Source organism: Pieris brassicae, chromosome 5 (assembly GCF_905147105.1).
Source record: "Pieris brassicae chromosome 5, ilPieBrab1.1, whole genome shotgun sequence".
Lineage (NCBI taxonomy): Eukaryota > Metazoa > Arthropoda > Insecta > Lepidoptera > Pieridae > Pieris > Pieris brassicae.
The window spans coordinates 13,509,607-13,524,657 of NC_059669.1; the positions used below are offsets into that span (position 1 = coordinate 13,509,607).

General features: G+C 34.5%; 4 protein-coding genes across 4 annotated transcripts in view; 3 read left to right on the forward strand and 1 right to left on the reverse strand.

Annotated features, from left to right (window-relative positions):
* The window catches only part of LOC123709324 (probable 4-methylmuconolactone transporter), a 37,845-nt gene extending 31,344 nt beyond the window's left edge, over positions 1–6,501 (forward strand). The window contains exons 9-11 of the mRNA XM_045660560.1: positions 4,300–4,439; positions 5,116–5,313; positions 5,398–6,501. Of these exons, the coding sequence (XP_045516516.1) occupies positions 4,300–4,439; positions 5,116–5,313; positions 5,398–5,537 (478 nt within the window). The 3' untranslated portion in view covers positions 5,538–6,501. The remainder of the gene's footprint in view (positions 1–4,299; positions 4,440–5,115; positions 5,314–5,397) is intronic.
* A 129-nt stretch (positions 6,502–6,630) lies between these two features.
* Positions 6,631–8,430, reverse strand: LOC123709987. Its single transcript, XM_045661637.1, has 4 exons — positions 8,125–8,430; positions 7,843–7,993; positions 7,094–7,242; positions 6,631–6,783 (listed from the first exon to the last, which is right to left on the reverse strand). The coding sequence occupies exons 1-4, from the start codon at positions 8,246–8,248 to the stop codon at positions 6,647–6,649; spliced, it is 561 nt and encodes a 186-aa protein (XP_045517593.1). The 5' UTR covers positions 8,249–8,430; the 3' UTR covers positions 6,631–6,646.
* Positions 8,431–8,480: 50 nt separating this feature from the next.
* LOC123709986 (mitochondrial import inner membrane translocase subunit Tim22) lies at positions 8,481–9,655 on the forward strand. The gene is made up of 3 exons (XM_045661636.1): positions 8,481–8,830; positions 9,055–9,318; positions 9,468–9,655. The coding sequence occupies exons 1-3, from the start codon at positions 8,602–8,604 to the stop codon at positions 9,548–9,550; spliced, it is 576 nt and encodes a 191-aa protein (XP_045517592.1). The 5' UTR covers positions 8,481–8,601; the 3' UTR covers positions 9,551–9,655.
* Positions 9,656–10,151: 496 nt separating this feature from the next.
* LOC123709988 lies at positions 10,152–12,355 on the forward strand. Its single transcript, XM_045661638.1, has 4 exons — positions 10,152–10,449; positions 10,737–10,829; positions 11,023–11,129; positions 11,732–12,355. The coding sequence occupies exons 1-4, from the start codon at positions 10,252–10,254 to the stop codon at positions 11,805–11,807; spliced, it is 474 nt and encodes a 157-aa protein (XP_045517594.1). The 5' UTR covers positions 10,152–10,251; the 3' UTR covers positions 11,808–12,355.
* Positions 12,356–15,051: the final 2,696 nt, after the last annotated feature.

A 15,051-nucleotide genomic window follows, 5' to 3' on the forward strand; every position in this document is an offset into this window, starting at 1 on the left:
CTTTTTAATAACACGTCCCGAACGCGTCTTTTTAACAGGCTTGGGTTCGACTTCTATGCTGGGTTCAACATCGGGCATTTGAACTAGAGGTGCCGGTTCGATGTTTTTCTGAGATTCTAACTCCGGCAACACATAAGCGGGCTTCAATCTATCTATAGATATACTAGCTGTACGATTAGGAAATTGTATGACAAATACTTTGGGACCTCTCTTAATAACTCGATATGGACCATCGTATGGCGGTTTCAACGGCTTGCGCACCGAATCGTCTCTGATAAATACAAATTCTGCATCTTTTAAATCGGGATGCACGAAATATGGACGGGAATTACTATGCGATTTCGGGACGGATTTTAACGATTTTATATGCTTTCGGATACCCTCTACTAATCGTTGGGGCTCTGCAGACCCTACCTGCGTAGAAGAATCGTAAAAATCACCTGGTAATCTAAGAGTACGCCCGAAGGTCAATTCAGCAGCTGACACGCCAGAGTCGGTCCGCTGAGCTGCTCGTAACCCTAATAAGACTGTAGGCAGCTCTTCGACCCATGACTTATTTGACAATCGAGCCATTAGGGCTGCCTTCAATGTCCTGTGCCAGCGCTCCACCGCTCCGTTAGCCTGCGGGTGGTAACTAGTTGTTCGGATTCTGTTTATACCTAATAAGTTCATGAGTTCCCTAAATAACGAACTTTCGAACTGACGACCTTGATCGCTCGTGAGCCTTATTGGACAACCATAACGGCATATCCAGTTTTCATATAAGGCTCTAGCAACCGTCTCCGCGTTCATATCCCGCAATGGCAAAGCCTCGGGCCATCGCGTACAACGGTCTATCAAGGTTAAACAATATTTAAATCCGTCTTCAGTAATAGGCAAAGGACCTACTAAATCTATGTGCACATGCTCGAAACGATCGGCATGCGGGAACCTGCCCACTCCGGTCATCGAATGCCGGTCTACTTTAGCTCGCTGACAACTGATACACGTTTTGGCCCAAAGATTGATGTCAGAATTCATTTTTGGCCAAAAGAACTTTTCCGTTATTAACTTCCGGGTGGCTCGAATGCCCGGGTGACTAATATTGTGTATGCTATTAAAAACTGTTCGTCTGAACTCGCTAGGTATATATGGCCTCGCTACATTTGACGAAAAATCACAATAAATTCTTTTATTACATGTAGGTACAAATACTTTTTTAAAATTATCATTGCACCACAGTTCACTTGCATACTCGTCGGTTAATTGCGATTCGGCAATTTTTTCATAATCTAGAACATTCGGACAGTACAAAGTCTCAATGCGTGACAGCGAATCTGCCACAGTATTATTACTGCCAGTAACGAAACGAATATCTGTAGTAAACTCACTAATATACGCTAACTGCCTAACACGCCTCGGTAGCTCTTTCTCGCATTTAGTTTTATTAAATGCGTAAGTTAAGGGCTTATGATCGGTATATACTATAAGCTCTCTTCCTTCTATGACATCCTGAAAATAACGAATAGATAAATAAATAGCTAAAAGTTCTCTGTCGAAAGTAGAATATTTCCTCTGAGCCTCACTCAATTTCTGAGAAAAGTATCCTAAAGGTTTCCAACTGTTGTCAATATACTGTTGCAAAACGCCTCCGATGGCGATATTTGATGCGTCTACGACGAGAGAGATAGGTATATCGGTTCGCGGATGCGCTAACATCGCTGCGTTTTGCAAGCTAAGTTTGCACTGCTCGAATGCTTCGTCAGCCTCAGGTGTCCAAACTATACTAGTTTTATCACGCTTCTTCGCGTTATGCAAATAACGATTTAAAACTATTTGCTGTGTAACTGCATTTGGAATATGCGCCCTATAAAAATTAAGCATACCTAAAAATCGGCGTAATTGTTCTATCGTTTTAGGTTTCGGGAAATTTTTAATGGCTTCTATTTTATGTTCTAACGGCTTAATACCATCCAGAGACACCTCGTATCCTAAGAATTCTAACTTTGTCTGACCAAAACTACATTTACTTAAATTTATCGATATACCGTATTTATTGAAACGCTCAAACACTAACTCTAAATGTTTTTTATGTTCTTCAACGGACGAACTAGCAATAAGTACATCGTCTATATACGTAAATAAGAAATCTAAACCACTTAGTACTGTATGACTCATAAAACGTTGATATGTTTGTGCAGCATTACGCAACCCGAATGTCATGCGAGGAAACTCGAATAACCCGAAAGGAGTAGTGATCGCTGTTTTCTCAATATGCTCTGGAAATATAGGAACTCCGTGGTAGGCTCGAACTACATCAATTCGGGACATAATTGACTTCCCTTCTAAAATATATGTAAAATCACGGATACGCGGTAAAGAATACCTATCTGGCTTCGTGATCGCATTTAATTGTCTAAAGTCGCCGCAAGGACGTATTTCCCCATTCTTCTTGGGTACTACGTGTAACGGACTAGACCAACAACTCTTAGAAGGCCTACAAATCCCTAACTCCTGCATTATTCGAAATTCCTCCTTAACTTTTTTATACTTGTCGGGTGCTAATTGTCGAGCGCGGGAATGGACAGGAGAACCCGTCGTCTCTATATAGTGATATACGTCATGTGACGGCGGATCGTTAAAATTGCATGGTTTAGTAATGTTAGGAAACTTATTTATGACATCACGGTACGGGTGATCTTTATTAATAGTATTTAAACTAGAGCAACTAGTGTTAACTATGGATGCCAAGGAATTAAAATTAGTTAATTTATCTATTAATTTCCGGAACTTTAAATCTACCAATAACCCAAAATGTGTTAAAAAATCAGCTCCAATAATTGCCTGTTTCACATCGGCTATAATAAAATTCCAACGAAATGCCCTCCTTAACTTAAAATTTACAACTAACATTTTTGAACCAAAAGTATTAATAACCGTACCATTAGCAGCATATAACTTAAAATCACTACATTTTGATCTGGCACTGTTTTTATCTACTGGAATGACGGATACGTTTGCGCCGGTATCTATTAAAAAATTATATCCACTATTACTGTCCAAGATGCATAGGCGTTGTGCTGGGGCGATGGTGCAGGCATCCGCCTCCGTGACCTGCACCTCTAGGGGTTTCCCTTCTTAAAAGCGCAAGGGGGCACACATTTGGTAGCACGGTCTTTGAAACGGTAATGGTAAAAACATACCCAATCACTCGGCGCACGGGACTGCGAACGCCGTCGCTGCCCACGGCTGTTACCTCTATAGGGCGGGCGAGATGATGTACGGCTCTTCAGTAACTGGTCGAACTTGTGGCTCAGCTCCGCGATGGCCGCATGCACGTCGTTGTCCTGGTCTTGCCGAAGACCGCCACTTGTCTTGACCTCCGCCAATTGAGGTGGCTGGATGGATTCTGCTACCTTGTCTGCGACGTTGGCCAGTTGATCCAGGTTCTTGGTTTCCGTGACTGCCAGAACTGCACGGACTGCTTGCGGTAAATGCGTCTGCCACAAAATACGGAGAGTATCGTCCGGAAGCTTCTCCCGAGCCAGGTCCTTCATCCTGCGTAACAACTGAGACGGTTTCTGTTCTCCCAAGTCCATCTCGCTGATGAGCTTCTGCAGCTGCCTCGTTTCTGATTCCTCAAAAATGTCCAGCAGCTTCTTCTTAAGAGCTCCATATTTGTCTTGTTCGGGAGGTGAGAAAAGGATGTCTGTGATTTGTTGTATCACATCCTTTCCCAATTTCGACACCACGATGTTGAATTTAGTATCATCTCCCATCTTTTGTGGTAACAGCACGGATTCCGCCCTGACAAACCATACACGGGGCTGATCTGTCCAGAAATCAGGAATCCGAGAGGTGACTGACGTCACCGCTGCGATTTCTTGCGTAGCCGTCGCGTGCGATTGTGGCAATGCCATCCTATCGTCCGAATTTCGAAGTCTGGGTTTCTTGTGCCGTCGAGGTTGCTTGTGTAGTCGGGGTCACCAATGTAGATGTGGGGGATGCCGGGGTATGTTTGCCTCCGGGTGACTACCCGGATGGCTCCAAAGGAAACAATGCGATTGTGATTGACATCTTTATTTGACGTGCTTACGCGTCAATCGCTAAGTACAGACTGTCCCTCTGTGTTGTTACATTGTCCTTATAAAACTACGCACACAACTATATAGTATATATATAAATACCCCTACACTACATTATCGCTACATACTTAACTATAAATATATAAGACTATAAATTTAAAAATATTAAAAAAATGTTATAAAGCTGGAACAGGCCGTTCGTATAAAATAATACAATTACATTAATGTATTACAGGTTCGTATCACGTATGGGTGTTCGTTCGCGAGTATTAGTATTGGCTGTCTCACAATTAATTGCTACGTTACCAGCCTTTGGATCTGTTATCTTTGGACCTCTGTGGGCTATGATCACTCTGGCCTTCTCCTATTTCTTCGGTACGTATATTAAACTTATTGGAATAATATATATTTATATTATTCCAATAAGGCATATATATATATATATATATATATATATATATATATACGCAGTTGGAATCGCAGGTTTAACGCGATTAATAATTGCAAAATTGGTGTTACTACCGTCGTCCGACATTATAACTTAATATTTAAACACAGTCAGTGCGCACGTCCGGCGCAGGCGACGTTCGAAACTCAAGTGACTAAAGAATTCACTTACTGCCACGAAACAGTCGCGCCACTTACACTTGGTAGATCACACAGACACAGGCATCGTCAATTGTCAACGTTGACAGTCTACCTACCATACCATACCGCATTCTACGACTATCTTCAGAGTGGCGGGAATTTTAAAATATTCATTCTCCGACACATATATTGTGTAATTACTCTTTTTTCGTAAATTGCCAAAAATTTATGACACATACCCGCGAAATAATCACTGGACAGTCAGGAAAACAAAAATTCGTTCAAAATAATATACACCTATGGTAAAAATACTACAAACAAAAGAGATAGAACAATGTGTTCAACAACGCACTAGATGTACCTACTAGAATTATTTTTGATTCTATATTTTTATGTACTAAATTACTACTTAGTAGGGAACTAAAATGTACACAACTTTAATTAGGTAATCTTTTTTTTTCAGCTGAAATGTGGTTCGGAATTGTATTCGCGATCTTAGTAGAAATCGTACCACTGTCTGTTCGATCTACAACAGTTGGAGTATTTCTCTTTGTAATGAACAATGTTGGTGGTAACTTGCCCATCTTGGTCGACCCTGTATCTAAGGCAATAGGCTACAGAGAGGCTATCATGATCTTCTACGCTGGATTCTATGGCATAAGTAAGTTAAAGTGACATCAGAACATTAACGTGGTTTGATAAGTTCTATAAAGGTGTATATGTAAAACTCGTATTTCAATTACAGGTAGCATATTATTCTTCCTCACAATGTTCTTTATGGATGGAGCGGTAGAGAAGCCAGAAGACAAAACGAATGGTCTAGATAATTCCGCATACATTCAAGACGAAACACGACACAGGCCCGTTCAAGATGCGAGATTATAAACGATGAGTTCAACACATCGCCATCAGATGGCGTTTGCGTCTTTACTTGTACTTGTATCTATGGCGCTACTGTCTATGGAATGAAGTTTCATTTTGGCGCTAATTCGTGTCATTCGAATTTGATATTTTATTTAAATGTGCTAGTTTACCGCTGTCTTATACATAATAAAATTAGAAATCCTTATTTTTCTAATGTAAAATTGAGCTATAAAATTATGAGACAGGGTAATATGGCTTAAAAATAACGGATTACTTTCTAGAACTCGTAAAGAACAATGAAGTGATATTGCACCGTTCCTTTATTTAGTTTTAAGGTGTAGATTAATAATGATTTGTATCTATTTATGTTGTTATATTTAGTTGTAGCTCTCAATATTTATTCTGGCGACTACAAAACACACTTCAATAAACAAGAAAATATGATAAGGAAAAACTAATTAAGAAAATTGATATTTACAATATAAAATTAATATAAATATAAAATTTCCACAGCCATGTCTTGCCTTATTGCCAAGACACGTCTTAGGCTCTGATAAATATCAGTATAAAAATACAGACCTAATATTTCTAATAGATTTGAACAAAAATACTTAAATTACAAATATTTGTTGAACCAACTTGATATATTACAACACATTTTGTGACCTATCATATTAGGTCTTATTATTTAATTATTATTTTCTGCCAGTCGCGTCTACCTACTATTTTTCCCTTCTTGAAAAATATAGAAAATCAAATCTTATACATACCATATAAAAATTGATAAAACTATTGAGAATTAATGTTTTTATTTTTATCACAATTTGTATCCTACAATCTGGTAGCCTTGTTAAATATTTAGCCTGCCTGTCAAGCAATTGAAAGAGTAACTAAAACCGCCTTTTGGAAAATCTATTTGTTTTATAAGAATTGTTTTATTTGTGATATTGTAAATATTTATTTGTTAAGATTTTTGTAAGTAAATTAATTTGAATATTAATATAATTTTATTTATTTACGAAACATTCCCAACTGCATAGTATAGTGCATATGTATAGAACAAAATAACTGTACTTAAACTGTAATGTGTAAGTAAACAGTAATGAAATCACAATTACAATTTAAAAAGTTTATTCAGTAGAAATTAGAGCACCTTTACCATTAGATTTATATTTAAAAACTTTTTCTTTTCTTCGTGACTTCCAACATTTAATTTCTTCTTTTGATAGAACATATTCCCCACTCACTGCAACTGATTTAAATACTTCTGAAAAATAAATTTTAAAAATTTGTTAAAGTAGTATATACTCTAGCAGTATGTTTTGTTTAGGGAAATTATTCTCTTTCTGTGACTGATTGTTGCAAGTAAACAAACTCCATTTGAATTGGTTAATCTTGAAGAAGTTAGAAGTTTTTGTTTATATGGTGAATGTTTCTAGGTGAATTAGTAAAGATAAAGATATAGTAAATAAATCAAATTGCAATAATAAATAGCTTTTTTGTGTTTAAAATAATAGTAAAATCCAAAAGTAAATTAGATATAAACTTTGTTTTTAAAAAAATGTTTTATATATTACCTTCATCAATTTCCACACATTCTTTTATTTGTTTAAACTTTTTTGCCTTTACATTATGATTTTCTGTAAATTTGTCTTCAGCTTCATGACTAGATAAATAGTCATCTGAATCGCTGAATAGTCTTACACCACCTTTTATTTTTCTTTTACTAAACAATACAAAATACAGTATTATCATATTTTACAGCTGTAATATATGTAACAAATACCAATTTTGATTACTATGATTCACAGAATTTTTTAGTGTAAGTACTTCTGACAGTTACTCTTATGATAAGAAATAAAAAATATAGAATTAAATGAACATATATAAATTTTGATCCAACTGAATAATATACCAATTTATCACTCAGGTAGGTACTACAAAATTATGACAATTATTTTATAAATTAAATAATTATAATATATACTGTGAGGCCAATAATTAAGTTCAACCATAACATGGTAGATTTTATCCTTAATTCTGCTTAATCCATTTCAGGTACTGGCTACTTTTAGATTTTATACTTGTGGTGAATTGTCTGGGCTTCCCAAAGTAAAGAATTGATTTCTAATCAAAGGTTTTAAATTATTTTAAATGTAAGCAATACTTGAACAGCAGAACCTTTGCTTGCAAACAAATACCCAATTTTTTAAATATTCTACATAGACCTAACTTAAAACACAGAAGTTATTATCATAACTGAAAATAAATCAAAAGAAGAATTATTTAATCTTGCTCTTTATTGTAGTACTCTGTCAGTACTTACAATTTTTTCGGTTCTATGTCAACAAATTCAACAGTTCTACTAATTATGGAGGAAATTTTCTTGCCAATCTTAATTTGTAATTCTTTAGGGACTTTCACATCATTATAATGCGTTGAATCTGCTAAATACCTCTCGGAATTTTTCTTAACTTCTGAAACATTAATAAAATTGCGAAGTAATTATTTTATCAAGACTAGACCTAACTGGAACATCTTAATTTATGTTCTATTCCTAACAATGACATGATTTTCATGTGAATAAAATTAAGGCTTAGGAATATACCTGGTGCCTTGTTTATTATTTCGGGCCTATTGTATGCATGTTTTATATCGTTGGTGAAACTTGTATCTACAACTTCTTTAAACCGCGATAAATCTTCCTCTTCTGATGAATCGGACGCGGACATTGTGGCGTTTGATTGATCCGAAATTATTTAGTCATATTACAATTTACCTATTTTGCTATGCCGTACTTTAAACAACTAAAGGTTTAAGGTTATTATATTTCTTACTGCAACTGCAAGGCTACACTCTACAGTGTCACAAACAGCTAAGAGCCACAGAACCACTGGAAAGATTCACTACTTTCATTACGTTATATTCTATGATATTTAATACTGTAAAGGGTAAATTGTCATACTTCAAACAATTGTAAAATAAATAAAAGTGCAAACTGGTTAAAGTTTAAACTAATTTGACTAATTATAAGAGCGTATAAGTATTACAGTAAAATTTCATGTAGAAGTATTGTTCGTAAAAAATGGCGGAATATACAAAACCACCTCTTGATAAAGATTTAGTGAACTTTTCGCAAAAAAATGATTACGATTCACTCGCAAAGTATCTAATTGGAAACATTTATAGATATCGGGAAAATATAATAATTCCTAGAGTGTTAGGTCCTGTTATTATTAAAACAAATGAGGAGAAAATGATTGAATCTACAATCGAAAGTTGCCCCTTTAAATCATTAACCAGTTGCATTATAGGTTAGTAAGATTTTTTGTATATTTCTTCCCGACGTAGTTTTTAAAATGTTACATTAATACGTTACCAGCTGCAGAACTCGATTGTCAAATTCATAATACTATTGAAACACAAATTATGTGTTTGCTATTATTATTGTAATTCTTAATCTGCTAAACATACTAATTAAGTTTATCTGGAACGGTTTTTCTCTTGAGTGACATTTTTGTTTAAATTATTATTGCAGGATATGGTCTTGGTCTTGCTGTTGGTTTGTTCACATCCTCTCTTATGCCAAACATGACTGATCCAATGGCACAACAGAACCAGACTGCAAGAGAAATTCTAAGAGAAATGAAAACATCAATGTTAAGTTATGCTAAGAATTTTGCAATATTAGGAGCAGTTTTCTCTGGAGTAGAATGTTGTATTGAGTCAGCCAGAGGAAAGTCTGACTGGAAAAATGGAACATATGCAGGTGGTGTAACAGGAGGACTGATTGGGTTAAGGGGTAAGTTTACAAAATATATATACCTTACTTTACCTTTTAAATGTTTTATATTTATACAATAACAGTGATATTGTTTTGATAATAGCTACTTTATAAATAAAATAAAAATAATTAATATTCTCTAATGAGCTAAACTGATAATATTTCAGGTGGATTAAGAGCAGGAGTGTTTGGTGCTGCTGGATTTGCAGCATTTTCAACTGTAATCGATTACTATATGCATCAACGTTAAATAGTAATTACTATCATTTAATTAGGACATGTTATTAAATTAAATTAGTTATCAAATTTATTTTTATTCATAACCATTACCTGAGAGTTACTACATATAGTAACATAATATATATACATATCAATAGCACTACAACCTTATGTCTAGTTCTCAGATTTCTGTATCTGTTCTGTGATCATTTCTAATAGGCAAGTAGGTGATCAACCTTGGGTCTAAAGCATTACAGATTCGTAACGATGATTTCATTCACCATACGAGCGAGCCGGGATCTAACCTAGGACCCCAGTGATGAGAGTCGCACATTGCAATCGGTCCACCAACACTACTATTAGTTTGTATTTATGAAACAATATAACGTATTTGTTAATAGAAAGTACAAATGTGACTAATAAACAATTGTTATTGTTAATTATGTCGTCCTATATCTGTGGTTAATTAAACAATTGACAGTTGACACAAGTGTTTTTTTTACTTTATCTGTGGCAGGCGCAGACGCGTTAGAGATGGGCGGGCGGTATAATATGAAAAAATAACGATCAAAAACGAAAAACGAATTCAGTGCGGTGTATTTATTTTATTCTTTATGAATTAAATATTGATAACTACTTTATATTATGAATTAAAAGGTGGATTTTTTGCTGCTATATTTTACAATTTGTAAGATTAATTCTTTATTTGCGTGCTAAAACAGTAAAACAAAAATGAAGGATCCTTTTGTTACCGACTCCTATATTGATTCGCCTACACGGGACAGTTTAAAGCATATTGACGGGTGTTACAATAAAAATATATTTAAAAACAAATCCTTTATGAATTCTCGTCGTGCCTTACAATCTGGTGCAGATAAAATCTCAAGAACGTTCAAGAATATGAGGAATACTTTTGGAGACTTGTCTCAGGTACGTTTTAAATATAATGTCGAATTTTCAATAAAGTAAATGTTTTAAAATAAATACTACTGGAACAGACTAATATTGTTGGTTAAATTAATTATATTCTTTCTTCATTTGCAAATACTGTTATTGATTCATTTACAAATAATTAATAGCCGTGTTTGCAAAAAATATTATATTGAACCTAAATACTGTAAGAGATAAAGTAAGAATTCGCAACCCTTTTTGTATTTGATGACAGTGTTATTAACATCTTGAGACTTATGGAAATTAATTTAAAAATTAAATTTCAGCATTTCAGACTGGGTGGAAGAAGGAGGCACCGATTAGCTGAAGCAACCTCACCATGCAGAACACCATGTACTCCTGTTACTAAGAAAAAACAGGTAATTTAAAAATCATTACTTTCAAGTTTTATATCTGCGTGACTTCTTATATAAATTGAATACAGCTACAATTCGTGTGAGTTCAGTTTCCAGTTTGATGTTTTAGGAAGTAACATATTTTGAGGTTCCAATAAGTTTGGAAAGTCTCAAGGAATAAATACATAGTTTAATATATATTATTGATTAATTTCAGATCCTAGGCCGCAGTCCCACAAAACTATACAGTCCATTTGGGATTGAGACACCAAGGAGTAGGGACTTTAGGATGTCTCCGTACATGCCTAACACACCAGAACATGAGTAAGTTTCTTAATTAATTTAAGTGGAAATTAAATTATGTTTAGCAAATAGATGTGAAAAATATAGGTATCATCATCGCCTGGCTGCAGCATTAGATCCAAATCCACTACAGCTAAATAGCCACTACAACCAATCAGAATAAGTAAAATGCACATATTGTTTGGGGCAGTGCCATAATTTTTATAAGAAAGCAAATAAGCATGTAGTAATGGATAGTGAAGTTATGTCCCTTTATTAGTAAGAGCAGTGTTGACTTAGTGGCACAAGTGTGCTACTATCCTTGAGGTTGTAGATTAAATCCCCGGCTGTGCAACAATGGACTTTTTGTCTAAGTTAAGTAAACATTCACTTGAATGGTGAAGGAAAACATTGTGAGGAAACCGGTTTGTCTTAGACCCAAGAAGTCGACGGCGTGTCAGGCACAGAAGGCTGATCACCTACTTGGCTATAACATTTACAAATCATAGAAGAGACAGAAATCTGATGCCCAAGCCTGAAAAAAGTTTCAGCTCCACTGATTTATTTATATAGTAAACAGTACTGATATTTTGTAAAACAATTTTTGCAAGGCACTTTGTTTTACAATATGATTATAATTCTAGGATTTCACCGAAACGACGCAAGGGAATCGCTCATTGGCACCTTTTAGGGAAGAAACCGAGAGCACTTTTTCAGTAAGATATTTCCAACGCACAACTCCAACCGCTTAGTATTTACTATTTATTAGCTATACCCAAGATGTATGAATACGTGATTGGTGCTATGTGTGACTGAGACTAATGTAAAAAATATACCCATCTCAATCAAACCACATTCATTCATTTTCAATTTCAAAGCCTTTATTTCAACTAATACCGGAGAAAAGTTTACAAAAATATATATATACATAGTGGCTAGTATACGTCGTAACGTCAACAACACAACTTCAACGTCATAATAATAGCATAGGTGCTGCTGTTTGGTTTGCTCCAGTGCGTCCTTTCCCTGGCAAGTATTTGCCACAGAGGACCAGTGGCACTTTTTAAAGTTGTCTGCCCACCGCGCCAATTCGCTCTCTGGCTTCTGAGCAAATGCCCTGTCCATCTCCATTTAAGCCTTTTCACTCTGGCCATTGCGTCTTCCCAGTTTGCAACATTCTCTGACATGAGGGACAAGGGTGTTTACTCTGTTTTAATTTTTTTGCTTAAATCCACACCAGTAAAATTCAATAGACAAGCAAATTACAATAATTATTTTTTTTTTTTTTTTTTTATAAAATAGGGGGCAAACGGGCAGGAGGCTCACCTGATGTTAAGTGATACCGCCGCCCATGGACACTCTCAATGCCAGAGGGCTCGCGAGTGCGTTGCCGGCCTTTTAAGAATTTGTACGCTCTTTTCTTGAAGGACCCTAAGTCGAATTGGTTCGGAAATACTTCAGTGGGCAGCTGGTTCCAATTAGCTTGAAGTGTGTCCTCAACATATAGTATGATTGCTTTCGTTACTTCAAATCATGATGAATAGGACGGCTTATCTTTTTAGCAATTAAATATTAAAAATTCTTAAAAGGCCGTTTAAGTGTGCATGGGCAGCGGTATCACTTCACATCAGGTGAGCCTCCTTCCCGTTTGCCCCCTGTTATCATAAATTCATATGCATAGTTGCTTTATATTTTACGGCAGATCCGAACAGTTAAGACCGTAAAAGTCTATATAATATTTTATCCAGATATAATGTAATAATATAAATGAATTTATTTTGTAAACATAGTTGGGTATATTTTTTACTAGCGTGCTTACATTTGTCATATCGTATGTATGCCTTGGTGCAGTGATATTTACATAGCATATACTTATGTACAAACAAACAGCTGCTCAATATGTTACGGCTAAATTAATATTTATTTGATCGTGTTTAGACTCTTTACAATTTGTATGGAGAAACTTTAGGTACCTAAAGGAATATTTCCTTTAAATATTTTTTTATTTTATGAATTTTTGATTATATCTTTGTATGTTTTTTATGAGGCTTTTTTTAAATCATAGGTTATTCTTTGTATCTCGAGTCTCTATCTTGTCTTACGCGCTGTCAAATATTTATAGAATACGGAAGAATTTATAATTTTAGAGTACTCAGAGAGACTGCTGGATAAGTTGACAGTTATCTATTTATTGTTTTGATGGAGAGACCGTAAAAATATAAATATCTAATTTTTTTTTGCAAATGTTATTAAATCTGTCTCAAATCATCGGTTGGGGAATAAATTTGCGTCTCGAAGTTTAATTGAAATATATGTAAGTGTTAGAATAAAACACTGCCCTAATGAACAATAATTAATCATATCCAGTATTATATACGCCAAAATGCTTCGTGTATTGTAGTTTTAAGGTTTTCTACGCTTTTATGACAATATAAATAATGGTAAGTATTAAAGATTGTGTAGCTAAGGCCCAGCGTCTATATAAATACGTATGGTAACTGTTACGAGACGTATATATGTCAATAACGAAATCGTAGTTCTGGAACTGAAACGGTTACGAATAAAAATACGAGTAGTTAACTATACAGTTTGTATGATAAAGTACTATGTTTCGACAATGCAATCTCAGCTCAAATACATATATAACTATGTGTATGTTAGAATGTTGTAAGCTCGATTTCATACCAAAATAACTATTCTATTACGTTAACCGTTAGATTTTACGTTAGTTAAACCTGTCCCTAGAAATATTTACTACCTTTGTGAAAAATGAAATTAATCAGTATACATATTTCATGGCATAGAACATGGACTGATAACTTAGGTATTTGTAAAATTTGTGTACAAATTAAAATAAACTATTTATCATATGTACTGGTGTTGGTAAATCTGCTATTAAGTTATAGAATCACTAATTTTGCAATAAAAAGAGGAAAATTCATCGATTTCATAGACATAGAAATCGGATTGAGACGGCTCAACAAAACGCACAAAAATATTACCTTCTAGCATAGTTTTGGCGTCACATTTCTCGTCCTACGAGTCACTATGAAAAAACTAAAATCCGTTCTAAGCCATTTTTGATTTATTATTAAGAATTACATGTTTACAAACAATATTTTTAAGTTAAATTAATAATTTGTACACAAATAATTCTCAAGCTGAATCGTATCCTACTTAAGAATATTTTTGTCTATGTATTTTTATTATCCGACGCTACTGCTCTGTGTATTTAATAAATTTTTACATGTGTATATCTTTTTTTTATAATAAAATAAAAAAATACGAAAATACTTTATTTTCAAAATAACTTAATATGATTTACAACAGTTTTAAGCTCAAACGTTTTCATTGAGTCAAAAAACCTATGGCAAAAAAATAATACCGCTTTTGGATTTTACATAAGTAAAATAATTTTGTATGTGTCCTGTGAAAAGATATTTTTTTAACAGCCATTGCCAAGAGTTTTTTTAAATAACTATACATATAACACCTATTTGTTTATATAAAGGAACTTTAAAGTCGGAACTGTCTAAAGTAAATAGCGTGTTAGCTCGTTGCCGGATGTTTGGTAATACCTCGTAAATTCTTAGTCAATGAAAAATTTCCAGTTTATTTTCACTGATCTCTACAACACAATAGTCTTATATAAACGATTAGCTTAAATAAAAGATCTGCCTTCGATACAAGACAAAATAATGGGGAAACAACAAGGAAAGTTCTGGAGAATTTGAACTATCTGGGTTGTCATAGTATTATTCTAGGTTAAATCTGTCCCTCTGTAGATTTCTCCGATTGTTTTGTTAAGCAAACGATGATGTAATTCTTTGACAGCTCCATTTTTAAAAACAATTAAGATAATCTGACCAGATACTTAGCGCTAAGCCTCACAATCGTCAAAATATATTGAATTTTGGTACAGAAGTTATTTCACGCTATGTATCGTTTATTACCTACCCTTAGT

Excerpts from the sequence above, each read along its gene's own strand:
- LOC123709986 (XM_045661636.1), top strand. The coding sequence starts at position 8,602 with ATGGCGGAATATACAAAACCACCTCTTGATAAAGATTTAGTGAACTTT. Across the intron at positions 8,831-9,054 it reads ATTAACCAGTTGCATTATAG|GATATGGTCTTGGTCTTGCT; the intron begins GTTAGTAAGATT and ends TTATTATTGCAG. Across the intron at positions 9,319-9,467 it reads AGGACTGATTGGGTTAAGGG|GTGGATTAAGAGCAGGAGTG; the intron begins GTAAGTTTACAA and ends ATAATATTTCAG.
- LOC123709988 (XM_045661638.1), top strand. The coding sequence starts at position 10,252 with ATGAAGGATCCTTTTGTTACCGACTCCTATATTGATTCGCCTACACGG. Across the intron at positions 10,830-11,022 it reads CTGTTACTAAGAAAAAACAG|ATCCTAGGCCGCAGTCCCAC; the intron begins GTAATTTAAAAA and ends GATTAATTTCAG. Across the intron at positions 11,130-11,731 it reads CCTAACACACCAGAACATGA|GATTTCACCGAAACGACGCA; the intron begins GTAAGTTTCTTA and ends TTATAATTCTAG.
- LOC123709987 (XM_045661637.1), bottom strand. The coding sequence starts at position 8,248 with ATGTCCGCGTCCGATTCATCAGAAGAGGAAGATTTATCGCGGTTTAAA. Across the intron at positions 7,994-8,124 it reads AATAATAAACAAGGCACCAG|AAGTTAAGAAAAATTCCGAG; the intron begins GTATATTCCTAA and ends TTAATGTTTCAG. Across the intron at positions 7,243-7,842 it reads GACATAGAACCGAAAAAATT|TAAAAGAAAAATAAAAGGTG; the intron begins GTAAGTACTGAC and ends TGTATTGTTTAG.